The 20553-nt window shown below is 47.4% G+C and overlaps 2 protein-coding genes across 8 annotated transcripts in view; one reads left to right on the plus strand and one right to left on the minus strand.

Annotated features, from left to right (window-relative positions):
• TIAM1 (TIAM Rac1 associated GEF 1) overlaps positions 1 to 20553 on the minus strand; it is a 372168-nt gene that overhangs the window by 330174 nt on the left and 21441 nt on the right. The gene's annotated exons all lie outside the window — the stretch shown is intronic.
• Positions 9166 to 10243, plus strand: LOC116624982 (39S ribosomal protein L35, mitochondrial-like). The gene has a single exon (XM_032393271.1). It carries the CDS (start codon positions 9305 to 9307, stop codon positions 9773 to 9775), a length of 471 nt encoding a protein of 156 aa, XP_032249162.1. The 5' UTR covers positions 9166 to 9304; the 3' UTR covers positions 9776 to 10243.

Genomic DNA, 20553 nt, shown 5'->3' on the forward strand with positions numbered 1-20553 from the left:
GCAGCCAGTGCTGAGTTGAGAGCCACCCTGGGGTGGGGGCGGGGGGAGGTCAGGGTAAGCACAGGATTTATGTTTAAATGCACTAGGAGCATATTTAATGGAGATAATGGGGATGGAGAGCACTGGGCAAGATTCTTCAGGACTGACACCAAACCCTCCTGCTGAGATGTCACCCCAGTGAGAATCACCCACTCAGCCACCACTGCACCCCTTGGGTGTGCTGGGGGTGGGATCAGGCAGCACGCTCTGCACGTGACATGGAGGAGGAAATGGGACCCCCCCCTCCCGGCACCGAGGAGCAAATCCAGCTCCCCCGGAGTCCTGCAAAGCCCCAGGGGCCACGTGAGTGCCAAGTCACCTGCCTCGCACGGGCGCCACCTCCCACCCGCTCCACGGGCACCCAACTGTTCCAGCACCCGTCACCGCCTCCCCCGCCCCTGTCAACACAAACGCCCACACCCAGGCACGAAGCAAAAATAACCAGGCGTCTCATAGCGATGGCTCATCCCCTTCCCCAGGGGAGCTGTGCCTCTCCCATTCCCCAGGAGGACCTCAGAGGAGCGAGCAGGGAGGGGAGGAGGGGAGGGGAGGGGCAGGGAAGGGGAGATGAGGGGCAGGGGAGGGCAGGGAAAGAAAGAGGAGGGGATGGGGAGGGGATGGGAGGGGAGGGGAGAGGCAGGGCAAGGAGAGGGGCGGGGCAAGGGAGGAGAGGAAGGGAGGGCGGGGCGAGGAGGAGGCGGGGCAATGAGGGGCGGGGTGAGGCGGGACTGGCGAAGCTTGAGCTCCAGATCCGTCCCCAGTGCTTTGTCTGAGCCGTCAGAGGCTCATCTTTAAAGGGAACAAAAGTCAGAGGCTCTGCCCTTACGGGAGCGCTACCTGTTCCTCTCGCTCAGGAGGAACTATCTGGAACGGCAGCTCGGCCGCTCGGCAAGTTCCCGCGTTAGCCTGCAATCTCTGCCCACACCCTGGCCTCCAGGCCCCTCCCCACCCCGCAGGGGGTGTGTGTGTTTATTTCAGGCAGGTATATTGGTGCCCGGGCAGGAAAGAAGGGCCCAGCCCCCCCGTTCCATGTAATCCCACACCAGAACCAGCATCCTACGAGGCAGGGCCATCAGAGGATCTCCTAATCTGAGCGGTGGAATCAAGACCTGGTACTGTGGGTTCAGCTGTGTCTCCCCCAAAAGTTGACGTCCTAACCCCTCCTACCTGGGAATGTGACTTCATTTGCTCGGGCTGCCCTCACGAAGTTCCACAGACAGGAGCTTAAACAACAGAAATCTAGTTTCTCACAGTCTGGAGGCTGGCAGTCCAGGATCATGGTGTTGGCAGGACCGGGTTTCTCCTGAGTACTGTGTGTGTGTGTGTGTGTCCAAATTTCCTCAACTTAGAAGAACGCCAATCAGACTGGATTAGGACCCACCCTAAGGGCCACCCTTTTAACGTACTTACCTCTGTAAAGGCCCATCTCTAAACGGAGTCCCTTTCTGAAGTTCTAGGGGGTTAAGGCTTCAGCACATGAACTTGAGGGGGACACGATTAGCCCGTGACAGTGACCTTGTTCGGAAACTGTTTACATTTTACCATTTGGCCACTGCAGATGCAATTAGCTGAGGATGTACTGGAGGGAGGGGGGCCCCCAAACGCACATGACTGGTCTCCTTGTAAGAAGGGGCAGAGACGAGAGGAGAGAGGGCCACGTGGCTATGGAGGCAGAAACTGGAGTGATGTGCCTCGAGGCCCTGGGACGCCCAGGACTGCCAGCAACCCTCAATCTAGGAGAGGGGTCTGAACACACTGACCCTACAATCTTCAGAGGGAACAAGGCAAGGCCCGACAACACCTCCATCATGGAGCCCTCGTCTCCAGAACTATCAGAGTACAGGTGTGTTGTGTTAACTGCCCCCGGGTGCCGGACCTCATTAGCGCAACCCCAGGGAACTAAAGCCTAGGAGCCCCGGGTTGAGCAGTTTGGTGGAACGGAAGGTTGGGACCCCTGAAGCCACTTAGCAATAGACAGAAAGGCTCGATCAAAATTATTAGCTTTTAATGAAATTCGGAAACTGATTTACAACACAGCGTAGCAGAGCGCTCATCAGCACTGTCTCCACAGCCAGAATGGCTGGGCTCAGGTCCCGGCTCTGTCACTCACCAGCCACCCCACCCTGGCCAAGTCATGCTCTGGGAGCCTGGGTCTTCCTCATCTGTAAACAAGAGGGTAATAGTAATAATAATAATATCTAGCTACTACTATTATGAAAATCAAATGAGGTACTATTATAAAGCACCATGTGCCCGGCACATAGAGCCCAAGCTATAAACGGATTTCATCAATCCTAACAAAGAGTTGTGTCACCAAGGCATGCTTCTCTCAGTTGTATGTAACATCCCTAAAAACCCTTCCTTGGGCCTCTCCCATCCTGGACTGATCACGTGCAACCCCCAAATGTACCAAATTTTCCAGGCAGAGAAGAGCAAAAAGAAAAATAGTACTAACGAAATATTCCAAACTATTAAAATCCCAAGCTTAGGGGCGCCCAGGTGGCTCAGTATGTTAAGCGTCTGCCTTCAGCTCAGGTCATGATCCTGGAGTCCCAGGATCCAGACCAGCATGAGGCTCCCTGCTCAGTGGGGAGTCTGCTTCTCCCTCTCCCACTGCCCCTCCCCCCCACTTGTGCTCGCTTGCTCTCTCTCTCCCTCAAATAAATAAAATCTTTAAAAAAAAATTAGGGCGCCTGGGTGGCTCAGTTGGTTGAGCGACTGCCTTCGGCTCAGGTCATGATCCTGGAGTCCCAGGATCGAGTCCCGCATCGGGCTCCCTGCTCGGCAGGGAGTCTACTTCTCCCTCTGACCCTCCCCCCTCTCATGCTCTCTCTCTCTCAAATAAATAAATAAAATCTTTAAAAATAAATAAATAAAAATAAAAATAAATTAAAAAATAAAAAATAAAATCCCATATACCTGGCTGCTAGGGAAAGGGGAAAATATTTTTAAGAAAATGTAATCTGAGGGGTGCTTGGTTGGCTCAGTCAGTTAAGCGTCCAACTCTTGATTTTGGCAGATCCGGTCATGATCAGAGTCATGAGTTTGAGCCCAGCATGGGGCTCTGCACTGGGCGTGAATTCTCTCTCTCCCTCTGCTCCCCCCCCGCCCCCACCCCCAGCTCATGCATGCACACACTCTCTCGAAAGAAAGAAAGAGAAAGGGAAAATCTAACAGAAAGAAAGAAAGAAAAGAAAAGAAAGAAAGGGAAAAAAAGGAAAGGAAAGGAGGAAGGAAGGAAGGAAGGAAGAAAATCTAACCGAAAGAAAGAAAAATCTAACAGAAAGAAAGAAGAGAAAGAGAAAGAGAGAGAGAGACAGAAAGAGAAAGAGAAAGAAAAGGAAGGAAGAAAATCTAACCTGAGAATCCATTTGAAAGTGATGAGCATTGGCAGTGACTGGCAGAAGCAGACAAGAGGCGCTATCCCAGCCCCGGGGATACAGCAGAGGGTAGCAAGTCAGGTCCAGTGGTAAGAAATACCACCTGGCGACCTACAGACACAGGTCTGCAGGTATGTTTTAACACAAAAAGTATCTCCCTTATGTGGGATGCACTGAAATTTCCTATTCTACTGCAGTTTTTTAAATGTTATCATAACAGCCCTAAATAAACCAACAAATACCTTATAACCCAGTTTGAAAACCGTGGACATGACCCTCTGCAAGACTCTTCCTGCTCTTTTTCTCCAAAATATCTAACTTAAGAAACTAAATTATAAAGAAAACTCTTAGCACTTCCTTTTCTTTTCCAAAGTCTAGGATAATCTTCTCTAAACACAGAGAATCTTGAATGTTCTAGAACAAACCACATAAACCACATAAGCTTGGACAATTAAAGACTATGCAGGGTTTCCAGAGGGCTAACAGCTCTGCTCTAAAAAGTTAGTAAAATCTAACATTTACTCGTTTTCATCATTCTTATCCTCTAGAAATTGATTTATTTTGCTTAACAGACATTTTTACACGTGTGCCATATACATACACGAGTGCCATGTATCAGGCACTATTTTAAACTCTTCACAAATATGAACTCAATCTTCACAACAACCCTATGAGATAGATGAACTGTATTATGCCCATTTTACAGATGAGGAAACCACTAGCCCCAAGTGAAGAGCCACCGTTCATGCCCAGGCAACTGAAACTGAGCTTCATGCTCTTACCCACTAGACCATGCTGTGGTATGGTTTTGTTGTTGTTGTTGTTGTTGTTTTGGTTTTTGGTTTTTTGTTTTTAGAGAGCATCAGTGCAAGCAGGGGAGAGGGGTGGAGGGAGAGGGAGAGAGAGAAAATCTTAAACAGGCTTCACACCCAGTGCGGAGCTGACACTGGGCTTGATCTCACCACCCTGAGACCATGACCTGAGCCGAAAGCAAGAGTCAGATGCTGAACCGCCTGAGCCACCCAGGCGCCCCTAGACTACGCTGCTTTAATCTCTCAATTTTCTCACTACCTCAGAGGCCCATGTTCATTATTAAGCAGAGCTCCTATTGAGTTTTGATGCTATCTATCATCTTGAAAAATGCAAACTTTTTTTAAGTAATTAATTTTGTAATGGAGATATAACATTAGTTTCAGGTGTACAACATTAACGATTCAATATATGCATATGCTGCAAAATGATCAACACACTAAGTCTAGTTAGCATCCATCATAATGCAAACTCTTAATCAGGACAGCACAGCCACCCAAGAGGGTAACTTACAAGCTCTCACCCTCTCCGTCCTATCCATTCCTCCCATGTTCTTTAGCAGCGGAATCAAACTGCCAAAATAAGCTCCTTAGAAAACAGATCATACCTGTAGTAGAAGAGTGAATTTCTGAATTTATTTTAAAGGAGTCTCTTGTATAGGAATCATGCCTGTCGGCTGTTTTCTTTACATCAAACCAGATCTGCCTGCAAAAACAAGGTTCTGGCACATTCTCCCAAAGGACCACAACAGAGGGACATTTCTCGGGGGGTGGGGGGGGAGTCCCCTTATATCTCAAAGCTGCTCTGATCCCACCCCTCCCTCCATCCCCAATTCCTTCCAACCCATGATCTGAGAGTTGAAATTAAGAACAGACTATAGAGTAGAGGGGCGCCTGGGCAGCTCAGTCGGTCAAGCGTCTGACTCTTGATTTCAGCTCAGGTCATGATGGGGTCCTGGGATGGAGCCCCATGTCAGGCTCCCTGCTCGGCGTGGAGTCTGCTTTTCCCTCTCCCTATCCGCCCCGCCCCCCGCCATGCTCTCTCTCTCTCTCTAATAAATAAAATCTTTAAAAAAAAAAAAAAAGAACAGACTATAGAATCAAAGTTGTTTGCCCCCAAACATAATGCAGACCCAGGACTAGAGAAAGTAAAAACTGTTTTCAACAGAAAAGGCAATTATCTAACCAAACTGGTTGAATGGGAGAATTGGCAAATTCGAGGTTCTGGCTTCCAGGGTTATAAAGGGGAGCCACCAACCGCTCTGGGGCGAGGAATGCAACTGCTGAAAATGCAAAGTGACCAGGCAGAAAGAAAATAAAAACTCATTTTGATTCCAATTTTGAAACAACTACAGTCCTTAAATCCTTCAGGATTTGGATGGCAGAGCGTGCGCCTATAGGTCTGGGTGTGGTCCCTGCCGGCCTCGCTGAGCTGCCTTCTCTCGGCAAGACACAGGCCTCCTGGAGGCCGACGCTGGGAGGGACGACAGGACAAAGGCAACTCTGTTCAACTAGAAAGCCTGTGTTGGAAGACGGCAGAGATGGGAGGGAGATAGAGCCGCATTACTTCTTGCTTCCAGCTCTCCTCATTTCTACGGCGGGCATCCATGTAGCTTCCAAACTCACCTCGGGGTTCCTTCCGACACAAGATGCGGGCGGAAGGGCCTCACCTGGTTGGGCCACTCTTTCCTAGCTTTCCAGAGACCTGACGAACACTTCTACAGAAATCCAAGATTCCTGTGCCCTTGACCAAAAAAAAAGAACCTCTTATACTTTATTCTCTACTTTTCCCCATTTCTTCACAATCTAGCCATAAGCAACCCTCCAAAACCATGACCCACCATTCCATTCCCTACCTCGCCACACCACCTTCCCCTTGGCCTAAAATGCCCCATCCTCTCTCGTCCATCTAGGAAAATCAGGCTCATCCTAAGCCCAGCTGGAAAAGGCCCACCTCTGGGAAGCCTTCCTGACCTCCCCGTTGAGTTAGATACTCCGTCCTCCATGACCCCATGGCATAGCGGTTCTCAAAGTGTGGTCCTGGAGCCAGCTGTCTGTGCCCTAACGAACTCTCCAGGTGGTTCTGATGCCCGCTCAAGCGTGGCACCCACTGCCACACTCATAATCAACACTTTATCCTACTTCCACCTACTTGGCTTAGGAGCTTCGTCTTTGTAAGCCCCTCAGAGCCTGGCACAAGCTAGACACAAAGAAACACATGCTTGCTGATTAACCTACTGAACCTCTTCTAGAACCGGAAAGGGCAGTGTGAAATCAGCAACTTTACAGGCCAGCAAATCTCCACGTCCAGGTTCAGGCCCACAGTGGCAGCAACAGCCAGGAATCCTACAGAATAAAACCGGAGTCGGTCGGCACTCTTGCGAACAAGTGATTCAAGAAAAATGAATGCAAGGCTCCCAGTCACGGCCACCAGGTTAGCTGCCTTGCGCAGGTCAAAACACACTCAGGAAATGCTGGGAACAGCTCCGGCTTGTGTCCTAGAAGGGGTCTTCGCTGGCTCCATGGGGACAGTAGAGCTGACTCATCGCCACGGGCTCCCCAAGGGAGGGAATTACCTAAGTGTGATCAACCTGCAATATCTGATATATGACATCTTCTTGCCTCGTCAGAGCTACTGATCCCAAGTCCCAACACTTGCTTTGGGCAAAACCCAACATGCTATGGGCACCCACATAGGATCTGAAAAAAAAAAAAAAAAAAAAGGAGGAGGAAGAGAAGAGGAAGATGGACAAAAGGAAGTTAGAATGAAAATGAGTAAGAGTCAGGGCAGCAGAGCAGAACATTCTCAGAACTGTAAGTTAGTGTGTACTGGGTTCTGTCTCTGCCCGGCCCTGAGCCAAGGGCTTAATACTCACAGGGTGAAGGGTACAGCCACAATTCCCTGCTCCATCACTTGATCTCAGGTATCCATGTAAAAAACTTAAGACAAGAGGCACCTGGGTGGCTCAGTCAGTCGAGCATCTGGCTCTTGGTTTCGGCTCAGGTCATGATCTCAGGGTCGTGGGATCAAGCCCCCCAATGGGCTCCATGCTCAGCGGGGAGTCTGCTCGAAGGATTCTCTCCCTTTGCCCCTCCCCCACTCTCTCTCTCTTAAGTAAATAAATAAATCTATTTTTTAAAAAAAGGCCATCCCATCACATAAAAACATTGGTGGAGAACACTATTACTTTTTTCCCTCATCCTGGAAGGGGTGTCCCCCAAACCTATCCCCCGACCCTAATCCCCAGAACCTGTGAATATTACCTCATATGAGAAAAGATACAATTGAGTTAAGGATCTTAACCAAAATGTAATCACATGCATCCTAATGAAACAGAGGCAGAGGGAGATTTCAGAGATGTAAGAGAAGGACACACAGACAAAGGAATGGGAGCACAGAGTGCCGCCACCAGTCAAGGAACGCCGGCAGCCCCTGGAGCTGGAAGAGGCAAGGGACAGGTTCTCCTGAGAGCCTCGGAGGGAGTGTGGCCCTGCCCACAATGTTGATTTTGAGCCAGTGATACTGATTGTGGACTTCCGACCCGAAGAACTGGGAGGAATAAATGAGTGTTGTTTTAAGCCACCAAGTGTGTGACTTAGGAAACTAATCATTAATCACTTCACTTCTCACACTAGCCGGTATTATCTCCATCCTATGGACATGGAAACCTGGACTCAGCAGGAAGGGACACTGGGCTCCCAATCGCGGGGTCAGGGCAAGCCAGGTGCCAACTCCGTCCATCTGATCTTCCCAACACACCGTGCTGGCTCCCGCGAATCGACATGTGGGTTCCTGTGGCCTTTAGAAGTAACCTGGGAAACAGTCACCCCGGTAACATTGTTTCTATGAAAAACATTCTCCAGGTTCCAAATAAAAGACAAGAGGAAGTTGAGCACACCACCATGGGGGAGAAGAGAGTGCGCATCCCAGAGACCAGTTTTCTACTTAGAAACGAAGCAATGCAATTAACCCATTCACTGATGGGTCCAAGTCGCCCGGTCATACACGTCACAGACAAGCAGATAAGATGCCCCCTATTCTCTGGGCATCAGCATTTAAAGAAAAGTTGTAACTCATCCTCAAGCTCCCGACACTCCATAATAAACCCCAGAGCCCTCCACTTGAAATCCCCAAGAGTATTCACAATGTACGTGGCCCTGTGATACCCCAACAGAGGGCTGCTAAAACCAATGATCATAGGTTTCCTAAGGAAAAGAATTTGGGGTGGTGGGAATTAACACTAAATTAAATTACCAATCGGGTGAGTTTAAAATATACCTTCACACTCTACTGCAACACTAAACCAGATGATGATGATGGTTGGTGGAAAATACGGAATATACTGAACATAGTTTTGTGTAGACAACGATTACACGCATGAAACAAAAACAGATGCCTAGTAAACACTAGGAGGTACACTAGTTTGTTCAATGCTAATAATAAGCACATGAAAAGATGCTCAACATCACTCATCCTTAGGGAAAGGCAAACCAAAACCACAATGAGATACCACCTCACACCCATGAGGATGGCCATTAACAAAACACAGAAAACAAGGAATGGTGAGGATGTGGAGAACTCGGAAGCCCTGCGCACTGGTGGTGGGAATACAAAATGGCGCCGCCACTGTGGAAAACAGTATGGTGGTTCCTCAAAAAATTAAACATAGAATTATCATCTGATCCAGCAATTCCACTTCCGGTGTATACACAAAAGAAATGAAAGCAAGGACTTGAGATACTAGTACACCCATGTTCACAGCAGCTTGGCCAAGATATGGAAACAACCCAAGTGCCCATCATCAGATGACCGGATGAACAAAATGTGGTCTATCCATACAACGGAATATTATCAACCTCAATAAGGAAAGACACCTGCTACAACATGGCTGAACTTTGACGACATGATGCTAAGTGAAATAAGCCAGCCACAGAAGGACAAATACTGCATGATTGGACCTATAGGAGATCCCTACAGCAGTCAACTCAGGGACTCTGGGAGGGGGGCATGGGGAGTTAGTGTTCGATGGGTGTGGAAATTTCGTCTGCGAAATCTCAGAGCAGTGTGAGTACTTAATGCCACTGAACTGGAACCATTTAAAAATGGTTAAAATGGGTGGCAAGATGGCGGTCGCTGCCTTTGCTCGTGCCGTGAGGGCAGCATCAGGAGTCTTACAGCCCTTGAACATTCTGGTGTCTTCAGCCTATCGAAACTGTGTCAAGAATGCCTGTCTCAGCTCTGCACTGTCCACCCGACATTTTAGTTCTCTTCAGACACCAATTGTTTCCTCTGCTCCTGGACTTAGCACATGTGTCAGAAAACTGACATGCGGGCATACTACAGCAATCCTCAACAGAGCGGCCCCCTTGCTTCCAAACGTCCTGAAGCTACCAGTCAGAACTGTAACGTACTTCAGTTCACGGAAAGGGAAAAGAAAGACCGTGAAAGCTGTTGTCTATAGGTTTCTTCGACTTCATTCTGGCCTGTGGCTGAGGAGGAAGGCTGGTTATAAGAAAAAGTTATGGAAAAAGATGGCTGCAAGATAAAGGCGCTTGAGGGAATTTGTGTTCTGCAATAAAACCCAGAGTAAGCTCTTAGATAAAATGACAACGTCTTTCCGGAAGAGGCGAAACTGGTATGCTGACGATCCTTATCAGAAGTACCATCGGACAAATCTGAAAGTATAGATCAGAAATTTTATGACTTCTAGCTACTGAAGATGTATCTTCGTGTATATGATGTCATTGCAAAATGGAATAAGTACAAAACTTGATGTAAATTGTGCCAGTTGGTCTGGAAACACACAGTTCCAACATTAAACTTATTAAAGTTTTAACACAATGGATTAAAAAAATGGTTAAAATGGTCAATTTTATGTTCTATATATTTTACCACAATAAAAGACCAGCAACAGTAGCTATTTAAGATTGGTAAGTTTACAGGTGAGGTTCTATTTTTCTTTCGAGTTTTAAATTTTCAATCATGAAATGATGCCTTCTTAAAAAAAAAAAAAAGAAGGCATATGTGGTATTAAATATCAAAAGAGGGAAAAAATGTGACTGTCCTAGGCAGGCCAACTCATTGAAGACCCACAGCTTCGGGGATCAATGGAATTCCCGTGGTAATGACCTTTCTCATTTCTGTAATATGAATTATCACAAAGTAAAAATCCAATTCCCTCTCCATGTTTATGAAAGCCATGCCTTTCAGACAGCTGAAGCAACAAAGCCGGCCAAAAGCACTTCCCAGCCGTCGTCCGATTGGAGATTTATACCGCATATAAACATAAAGAAACATTATGTAACGTAAGCTGTGGGGCAGGAGAAGAAAGCTGGTCTGGGAATCAGAAGCTGAATTCAAGATCAGCTTCACCCACTGACTCCCCTTGCTGGACCAATTAAAAACTCTCCAGGCGTCTGCCACCTTTTCCATAGGCGAAGTAACACCTGCTTCATATGGTGACAATAAATCCTGAATAGGACCCAGGGCTTACAAATGTCAGGGGTTTATCCACAGCCTGAGTGAAAGAACACAGCCTGCCACAGAGCAGGGGCTTAATAAATGATCCACGCTTGCTTCCTTTCATTCCACAAGTATATGAACTCACACATCAAGTGGAGCTATGCTTGCTTATTCCTCAACGTAAGAAGGGACGGATTGCTTGGTTTACTCTCAATTACCTCTGTGAGCTTTGGTTTTCACATCACAAATGATGACAAAAAACACACGTATACGCAACTGAGCCTCTTGAAGTAAAGGTGAGCAAGAACTCTAACTGTTAAGGAATTATTCATCATGTCCCTCCTACAAGATTATTAAATATTCTCCTTTATGTTCTAGGGGAGCCTTTGTTTCTGGACCTTAGGCTCCCATTTTTCTCAATTGGAACAGTCCTTGGCCAATAGTTCTATCCTAATGGGATCATTGGAAAGAACAACTGAAACAGGTGGTAGGGATGGGCAGAAAACAAACAAAAGAATTGAAAACAGTGAGGAAGTGTCTTTTGATGCGACCCATTTATTTATTTATTTTTAGATTTTGTATTTTTATGTAATGTCTACACCCAACATGGGGCTTGAACTTACAACCCAGAGATCAGGGGTCGCATGCTCCACTGACTGAGCCAGCCAGGTGCCCCTTGATTTGACCAATTTAAATAACAAATTAAACATCTGTTTCTCCATTGTGGTAATTAATATTACCCAGTATCTCAACATGACAAGTATTTCAGCGACAACCGCGAAGACCATAACTCACTGACTATCTGTAAAAGGAATCTCAGCAAATTCTCAAGCAACCCCAGTGGACCATCCTCATTCGGGGCTAGAGATAGCTTTGTCATGGCACCCAAGACCGTGTTTTTAAACAGTGGTAACTCCTCTGAAAAAGAAGACTTCTCTTTTCAACCTTTCACGCCCCACAAAAGGACCTGCACGGAGAAGGAAATCAAACAAAACATCTTGTTGCATTTTATTCTCTCTTTACGAACGTTAGGAAAGAATAGAGCCACACCAAGACATAAAAAGGGCCCCCTGAAACTTTATGAGGTGCAGGGTTTGCCAAATAGAGCTTAATGAACTGAACAGTTAAATGCTTTTACAGAAAAAAAAATCCCAAATCGCGCTGTTAAAAGGGGTCTGAAAAAACACAATGCATTGATAGAAGTAGCAGAACTTCTCAAAGGAAGGACAAGTCAGAGGAAGCACCCGATTAAGACTCCTTTAAGGAAGGGGGCGCCTGGGTGGCTCAGTTGGTTAAGCGACTGCCTTCGGCTCAGGTCATGATCCTGGAGTCCCGGGATCAAGTCCCACATCAGGCTCCCTGCTCAGCGGGGAGTCTGCTTCTCCCTCTGACCCTCCTCCCTCTCATGCTCTCTGTCTCTCATAAATAAATAAAATCTTAAAAAAAAAAAAAAAAAAAAAAGACTCCTTTAAGGAAGGTGTCTAGACGTTGAAATTAAGAACAAAAAGAACATGATTCCAGAGCAGAAGCATGATGACGTAACAGGACTCCTGGACAATCCTGGACACCACCTGACGAGCTTCTAGGCTTCAGTCTGCTCTTTAGGAACCGGGGGACTGTGGGCAAAGCTCTGATGCTCAGTCTGCTCCTCGGTCAAGTAGAGACAATATTGCAAACCCAGCTTACCCTCCGGGCATCATAATTCCCATCATTCATACGGAAAAAAAAAAAAAAAAAAAGCCAAGACAGGATCAAATCCGACGGCTAGTGTATGTCAGACCCCGAACTCAAAAATCGATTCTACCTCCCAGGCCAATGCTCTTCCTTGCTAGGTGCAAGGAGCACCAGGGTTCCCCTTCATGCACTGGTGATGGTTTGGATCCTGAGAGCTTTGAAACAGGAAAATGGAAGATCTGATTAGAAATGGAAGGGATAATCGGTTTACTCTCTGCCAAGGTTAATAAGCAAAGGAGCTAAAGTGCACTGAGCCCGTACTATGCCCAAGTTCATTTTATTACGTAATGTCCCTTTGGGTCGTTCATTAAACGACCTAAAGTTACACGGTACTTGGTGTCTGCCTTGCCCCTATTCTAAACTTTGATCATCTGTGAGCCATTTCCCACTCCCAGCATCCCAGGGAGACAGTGTTTGTGCTCTATGTTGCAGATACGCCAACTGAGGCAGAGTCTAAGGGACTTGCTCAACTCACCAAGCAGCAGCAGTGGGGCGAGAATTCAAATCCAGGCAATTTGATGCCAGTCTGGGCTGTGAATCCCTACGTGAGGGACTCCTATTATCTGCCACGGTGCATAGGAAGAAAGACCCTGCGGGCGGCAGATGTTAAGGACCGCACCCACGTGAACACACGTGCTTCCAACCTGGTCTGCCCGGCCTCAGCCCCTAGGCCCTTCTGACCAGGCTGGCCTGGGAGGCCTGGCTGGCAGGGGTGTGCTCCCCGACGGTGCCCCTGGCTTTGGGCAGATGAGTAACCAAACAGGATCAGGGACCCACAGCAGCGGACGGAGGAGGGAAGGACGAGAAGCAAGTAGAGACGGTAAAGAGCAGGCCACACCAGCAAAAGGAGCCAAAGGCCCAATCACCTGTTTCTGTTGACGCCAATGAACCCAGACGGCAGGGTGGAAACTTCTAGTCCAGCTTATATGGAACTATGTGTCTGTGGCCAGGGGCTCTACCAGCTGAGTTCATCTGGAAAATTAATGACCTTCTCAATCCTTTACATCGATGTGAATAGAAAAAGAATCGCTCAGCGCATCGCTGAGACAGGAAGTCCCATGGGGAAGGCTGCAGGTCTCCCCTTCACTCCAAAACAATAGGGGGGCGCCTGGCTGGCTCAGGCAGTAGAGCATGGGACTCCTAATCTCGGGATTCTGAGTTCAAGCCCTACATCGGGTGCGGAGATTACTTAAATAAAACTAACTAAATAAATAATAAAAAGAAAACAATATGTGAATGCTTCCCGATCTTACACAGACCTCCAATGCCACCTTCGGTAAGTTTGGGGGTCACATAGATCCTCACATACTTTACCTTCATAGATTATCTGTGGGATTCGCAAAAGCTTGTGGTCTCTGTTCCCTGGTCTTCTGTCAAACTTCTGAGAACACCCAAAGACACCCAGGCCACCCACTTAGGAGCAGACACCTGAGAAGCGGGTTCCAGCACAGAGAATCAATTTAACACACTCTTGCGAATGCAATCACCCCGGCAACAGCTGAAGCTGGAAGCTCTGCATACCAGTGAAGACCCCCAACCCCCAAAACTCATCACACCTCCCACCTCTGCTAACCCAGAAGCCGGGGCTTCCTTGCGTCAGCTTGAACTACAACCCATCACCATGTCCACTGGAACTTATTCATGCTGACACACAGGCATGTTCTAGAAAGGGAGAGGGAGGTGGGGGAGACCCAGGTTAGTAGACCCTTTGGGAAGGCCCAACACTAAAGGACACTTACCCGGCCTCCACTTTGCAGGAAGCCTGGGCCTAAGGCCTAGATCCTGAGGATCTATGTGACCCCCAAACTTAGTTTCAATGCCTCGTGGAAAGCACTAAAAATAAAGAGTCCTAAAAACTTCAGACAGAGGCAATTTTTTTAAATTTTCTTTAAAGATTTTATTTATCTATCAGAGAGAGAGAGAGAGAACGAGTACAAGCAAGGGGAGCTGCAGGCTGAGGGAGAAGCAGGCTCCCCGCTGAGCAAGGAGCCCGATGCGGGACTCGATGCCAGGACCCTGGGATCATGACCTGAGCCGAAGGCAGACACTTAACTGAGCCATCCAGGTGTCCCTAGGCAGAGGCATTTTAAACTGCAAGCAATTTATTATTTAAGTAACAAACACTTACTGAGTATCTACATGGATGGAGACAAGGATGAATTAGACAATCAAAGAGCAGGAAAAGAAAAAAAGCAGCAAAATGCAGGCATTTTTTTTTGCCAGTTGCTCGTTTGCCCTAAAGCATCACTGAATCAGAGCGGACTCTCTCAATGTTAACCATTTACTCCAGGGCAGGTGCAGAGACTCCCAGAGGGAAGGGACTGGGCTAAAATCCCCCATCTATCAGCCACCTCCCCGAGCAAAGCCCACCCTGCCACTTATCACAAAACCTTAAGATACAGAAAGGGCCTTAGAGGTCAGCAGCTCCGATGCAATGCTGGAATCGCCTCCCCATCTCCCACGGGCCAGCCCCCATGCTCCTAAACCACTCGTCGTCCACAGTCTCCCCGTGGTCAAGTCCCTGACCAAGCCCACCATTACCCTTCAGGTACAAACTCTCCCCCAGGGAAGTGTCTCCTTTGCTCCACACAAACAGACACAGAGTGGGAGCTCATGCCTGTTCATACCAAGAGTCTGGCAGGCTGGTACTGATACAGGCGTTAATATATCTGAGATGAGAAGCCCCCAACAGTGGTGACTCGAAGCTTCCCAGCATACAAGGAGGTGGAGGAAACCACAGTATTTAAACACCAAGTCATTCATTCACAGAGAGGAACAGCGGCCCCCCACCGCCGCTTGTGCGCGCGCTCTCTCTCTCAAAAATAAATAAATAAATAAATAAAAATTTTTTGAAAATATTTCTCAAGTTACGGGTGCCTGGGTGGCTCAATCAGTTAAACGTCGACCCTTGGTTTAGGCTCAAGTCATGATCTCATGGGTCATGGGATCAAGCCCCAAGTCAACAGGCTCTGCACTCAGCAGGGGGTCTGCTTGAAGATTCTCTCCCTCTGCCCCACCCCCACTTGCACCCACTCCCTCGTGCTCTCTCTAAAATAAATAAGTCTTTAAAAATAGTAATAATAATAAATAAAATATTTCTCAAGATAAAAACAAACAAACAAAAATATTTCTCTGGGAATGCAAGCTGGTGCAGCCACTCTGGAAAACAGTATGGAGGTTCCTCAAAAAGTTGAAAATAAAACTACTCTACGACCCAGCAATTACACTACTGGGCATTTACCCCAAAGATACAGATGTAGTGATCCGAAGGGGCACGTGCACCCCAATGTTTATAGCAGCAATGTCCACAACAGCCAAACAATGGAAAGAGCATAGGTGTCCATCAACAGATGAATGGATAAAGAAGATGTGGTGTATATGCACAATGGAATATTATGCAGCCATCAAAAAAATGAAATCTTGCCATTTGCAACATGGATGGAACTAGAGGGTATTATGCTAAGCGAAATAAGTCAATCAGAGAAAGACAATTATCATATGATCTCACCAATATGAGGAATGTGAGAAACAAGACGAAACCAGAGAGGGAGACAAATAATAAGAGACTCTTAATCTCAGGAAACAAACTGAGGGTTGCTGGAGAGGAGGGGGGTGGGAGGGATGGGGTGGCTGGGTGATGGTCACTGGGGAGGGTATGTGCTATGGTGAGCGCTGTGAATTGTGTAAGACTGTTGAATCACAAACCCGTACCCCTGAAACAATAATACATTATATGTTAATAAAAAAATTAAGAAAATATAGAATTAAAAATATATATATATTTTTCAAGGTAAAAACTCACACATTCATCTTATCCTAATTTTAGGAGACAGGAAGGCTATAAATTACAGAAATGAAATCCATCTTTAATCCTTCAGCCAGGTGTTTAGGGAGTCCCATCATGGTGGAAAATAGAGAGACGTCATGAAGTCTGTCCTCAAAGGGTCGTTGGTCCCACTGGGTTGGGGAGACAACACGAAGGCAGATAAAACAATTAGGAGACAATTACCAGGTCTGATTTGAGTTCCAAGGTGATTACTTATGGTCTGATTTGAGTTCCAAGGGTAAGATTTCAGGAAAAAAAAGAAGGGTCCAGTCACCAGTTCTCTGATACCTGGAGCCAGGCAGAGGAGGAAGCTGTAAACCAAACATTCTCTCCTTTATCTCTAAGTGTATCTTCTCCATCAGCAAATGGATTTCCTTTCAGGCAGTTTAAGACCTTGTGGGTCAGGGCTACCTGCCCAGGCTCGGCCAGAAGAGAACAAAGGAAACAAATCAGGTCACCCATTACCCCGCCCTTCTCCCCAGGAGAGTCCCTCCTCGAACACAGAGAGTGACAGTCACTGCAACGAAGCTGCATGGAGACGTGTTTATAAACACCAAGTCCAAAACCGCCAACCCAGACAGCTTTCCTCCTTCAGCTCCAGAGAAAGGTTGGGTCGTGCCCCCTCCTGCTCAGGGCAATGTCCACAAGAGACAAGATGCTCTCACAGGGAAGATTCGACCCTCCTGTGACCCCTGGTCAGCTTCTTTCTCTCGTTTTTTTTTTAAGATTTTATTTATTTGACAGAGAGATTGAGCACAAACAGGGCAGCAGGGGGAGAGGCAGAGGGAGAGGGAGAAGCAGGCTTCCCGCTGACCAGGAAGCCCAAAGTGGGGCGCGATCCCAGGACCCCGAGATCACGACCTGAGCTGAAGGCAGCCGCTTCACCAACTGAGCCACCCAGGCGCCCCGTCCCCTGGTCAGTTTCCATCATGCCCATCACATCATTTACTGATCTCGATCACGGCTTTTGTAAATTCCCTGCAAACGTTTATTTAGTCTAGCCTGTCAGAAGGCAAGAGGAGAACCTGGCATTCCAACAACCACATCAGGAAACTCACGTGTGACCTTGGGTCCTGTCTTAGCGCTGCAGGGCGGGACGTGATCCCTGTTCTCCCAGCTCTTGTCTAGCGTCCATGCCATCTCCCAGGGCAACCTCACCTGGGAGGGTCTCCTCTGAACTCATACTGAAAAGGTCTTGAACATGACCTGCCCGCACTTTCTTCAAGGATAGCTGACAGATAAGGAAATGGAGGCCGAGAAATCAAGCAAGTGGCCAAGATTGCCCAGGGACCTGAACAGAGATTGAACACCAAAAAACCCTGCTCTTCACACTTGAGGCAATCGTGTCTCCCATCACTAGAATATGGCTTCTCAAACTGGCCACTGGAAGCCAGCTCAGAGCGCTGAGGCATATTTGTAGGAGTATGAAGGTCCTGGGAAGAACCAAGGCCACAAAGGCTGATGGAGATCTATAAACCTGTAAGCCAGGGGGGTGCCCCAGAGACCAACTGCATGTGCCCTCCTGGTGGGCCTACCCCCAGAAGCAAGGCGCCTTGTGATCTACACCAAGTAGGCCCCTGCCCCCACAGGCTGGCCAGCCCCACTTCCAGCGCTCAGAACCAACCTCCAAGATCCTGGACCCCTGGCCACCCTACAGGTGCACAGCCAATGGAAATGTAAGCAGAGGGGCAAATGATTTGAGAAGAACACTCTTTCTTTCTTATCTGCTCACCCTTCAAGTCCAAACCTTGTAAACACAGAGTACAGTAGGTCTGGCTTGATTCCTGAGTAATAAACTTAGGGGTTAAAAAAATAAACGATGACTACTAACTATCAAGAACCAGAAACAGGACTTAACAGTTCTGGCCCCAGGTCAATCACAGCGCCACTGACTTACACCCCACAGAGCACACTACCATGGCTAATTGCTCTCCAGATGGTGGCTTGTACTTTTCCAGGCAGAATCTCATCTCCCCGAGCCTTGCCTCACCTTTCTACAGCTCTTTGTGTTTTCCCAACGTCCTCTCTGTGTGCAGAGGGCTTTGCAACACCTCCAAATTTACGGCCACCTACAGATTTAATTAGCAGACTGTTTACTTCCCCCCTCACTCTTTGGAATATCTTAAGTAAAACCAGGCCTCCATTGAGCCCATGGGTACTCCACCCTGGGCCTCCGTCCAATCAGCTCCCCGGTGGAACAGTGTTTGCCCAGCTCCAACCCTGGGTCTGGCCCTTGTCCAAGGCAAGTCTGTGCTGAGCCAGCCACCAGGTACCACGTGAGGGCCTTCCACCCCTGGGGCCGCCTGCACGAGGAGGGTATGCCGAAGGAAGGGCAGAGGTGGGCAAAGAAAAAGCTAAAGTGACGCTCAGTCGAGGCAAGGCTTTGTTAGAAAAAGAAAGGGTACAGACAGGCCAGGTGAACACACGTTTTTCAGGACTTCTCCATGTAATCCATACCTTAGAAGAAGGAAAAAAAAAGAAGAAGAAGAAAGCAGTATGGAAAGAAAGAGCGCAAAAGAAATGGAAAAAGTGGGACCAGAAGGGGAAAGGGGGCAGGAGGGAGGGAAAGAGGATGATCTGCTTTTTTCTATTCACCACTAACTATCAATTAACAAACACAAACCGAAGGTGCATATTAGGCACAACAATACAGCAGTTTTGCTTGTTTTTTTTTTAAGTAATCTGTACACCTAACATGGGGTTCAGACGCACAACCCCAAGATCAAGGGTCGGATGCTCTGCCAACTGAGCCAGCCGGAGGCCCCAACAATACCGAAGTTTAGAAAAATAAAGCAAGATCTCTCATCACAAGAATTTTGGCATCTACCAGGGGAAACAAGTCAGCAACCAACAGCAAGGGAAACTAATATGAAACCAACATGCAAACAGGCATATCATTCATTCTCCTGCAGAGCCATTTAAGGATGCAGAGACTAACAAGTTACTCTGGCTAAGGAGCAGCAGTAGAGAGTCCACAGAAACTGCCCCCCCACCACCACCAACTAAACCAGGCAGGTCTCCGAGGCCCACCCCCGAGCAAGCCCAGCACTGACACATTATTACAGATAGGACAACCAGCATATGAAATCTCACCTTGGTAACACTGTGGCCCCCCACCCTTCGCAATGCTACAGCTTGTACGCACTGTGATTAATTTTTTCTAAACTATTCTGGGGTTTTATGACTACTCGTTTCTTTATTCTTAAGCTTTGAAAGTGGAGTCAAACAATTAAATATGTGGCACTATTATTATTCATAACGGGTGCTAGATATCGTGTCTACCTGATCATCCAAATTTGCCTAACTTAATTTTGCTGCAATGAAAATTCCTCTTTCCCAGGACCTAGATAGGAAAACTCATTGTTTTGGAAATCGCCCCCCCTTCCGCTTGTCATTCTCTCCACGCCCTGGCTTCAACATGCTTTGCCAAGGCCTGTCAGAACTAAGAGATTGCTCAAATAAGAGAGAAATCACCCACTCTGGCAGGTTATCTCAGGAAAATAAGTGGGCAATCATTCTCTAGGGCAAGGCTAGCTAATAAAAATATAACTTCACATTTTCTGGTAGCTATATTAAAAAAAAAAAGTTTTTACTTTTTAGGACAGGGCGCCTGGGTGGCTCAGTCAGTTAAGCGTCGGACTCTTGATCTCGGCTCAGGTCATGATCTCACGGTCGTGAGATCGAGCCCCGCGGGTAGTCAGCTTCAGATTCTCGCTCTCCTTCCCCCTCTGCCCCTCCCCTGCTCACGCGTGCACGCTCTAAATAAATAAATAAAAATAAAATCTTTTTTTTTTAAGTAAAAAGGTTACATTCAATTTAATAACCTATCGTATTCAACCCAACATACCATAAATATTATTTCAACACATAGTCAATACAAAAGGTATTGAGGGGCGCCTGGCGGGCTCAGTCTGTGGAACACGTGACTCTTGACCTCGGGGTCGTTGAGTTCGAGCCCCATGTTGGGTGTAGAGATGACTCAAATAAATAAAGAAATAAGCTAAAAAAATGAGTAATTTCTACTTTAAAAAAATGTTTTAATTAAAAAAAAAGTTATTGAAGAAAAAGTTGCTGAGATGACTTACATTCATCTCTTTCTTCCTAAGTCTTTGAAACCGGGTCTCTAGTTCACGCTTACAGCACGTCCTAACTCAGACATTTCAAGGGCGCGGCAGCCACGTGTGGCTAGTGGTCTCCACAGTGGGCAGTACCGCTAGGACCCCTCCGACTGTGTGGCCAGGAGGCTGTGAGGTTCAACAAGGAGTTTGCCAAGTGAGAGGGATTCCTGATCTTGTAAATGCC

Source organism: Phoca vitulina, unplaced genomic scaffold, assembly GCF_004348235.1.
Source record: "Phoca vitulina isolate PV1807 unplaced genomic scaffold, GSC_HSeal_1.0 scaffold72, whole genome shotgun sequence".
Taxonomy (NCBI): Eukaryota; Metazoa; Chordata; class Mammalia; order Carnivora; family Phocidae; genus Phoca; species Phoca vitulina.

Excerpts from the sequence above, each read along its gene's own strand:
- LOC116624982 (XM_032393271.1), top strand. The coding sequence starts at position 9,305 with ATGCCACTGAACTGGAACCATTTAAAAATGGTTAAAATGGGTGGCAAG.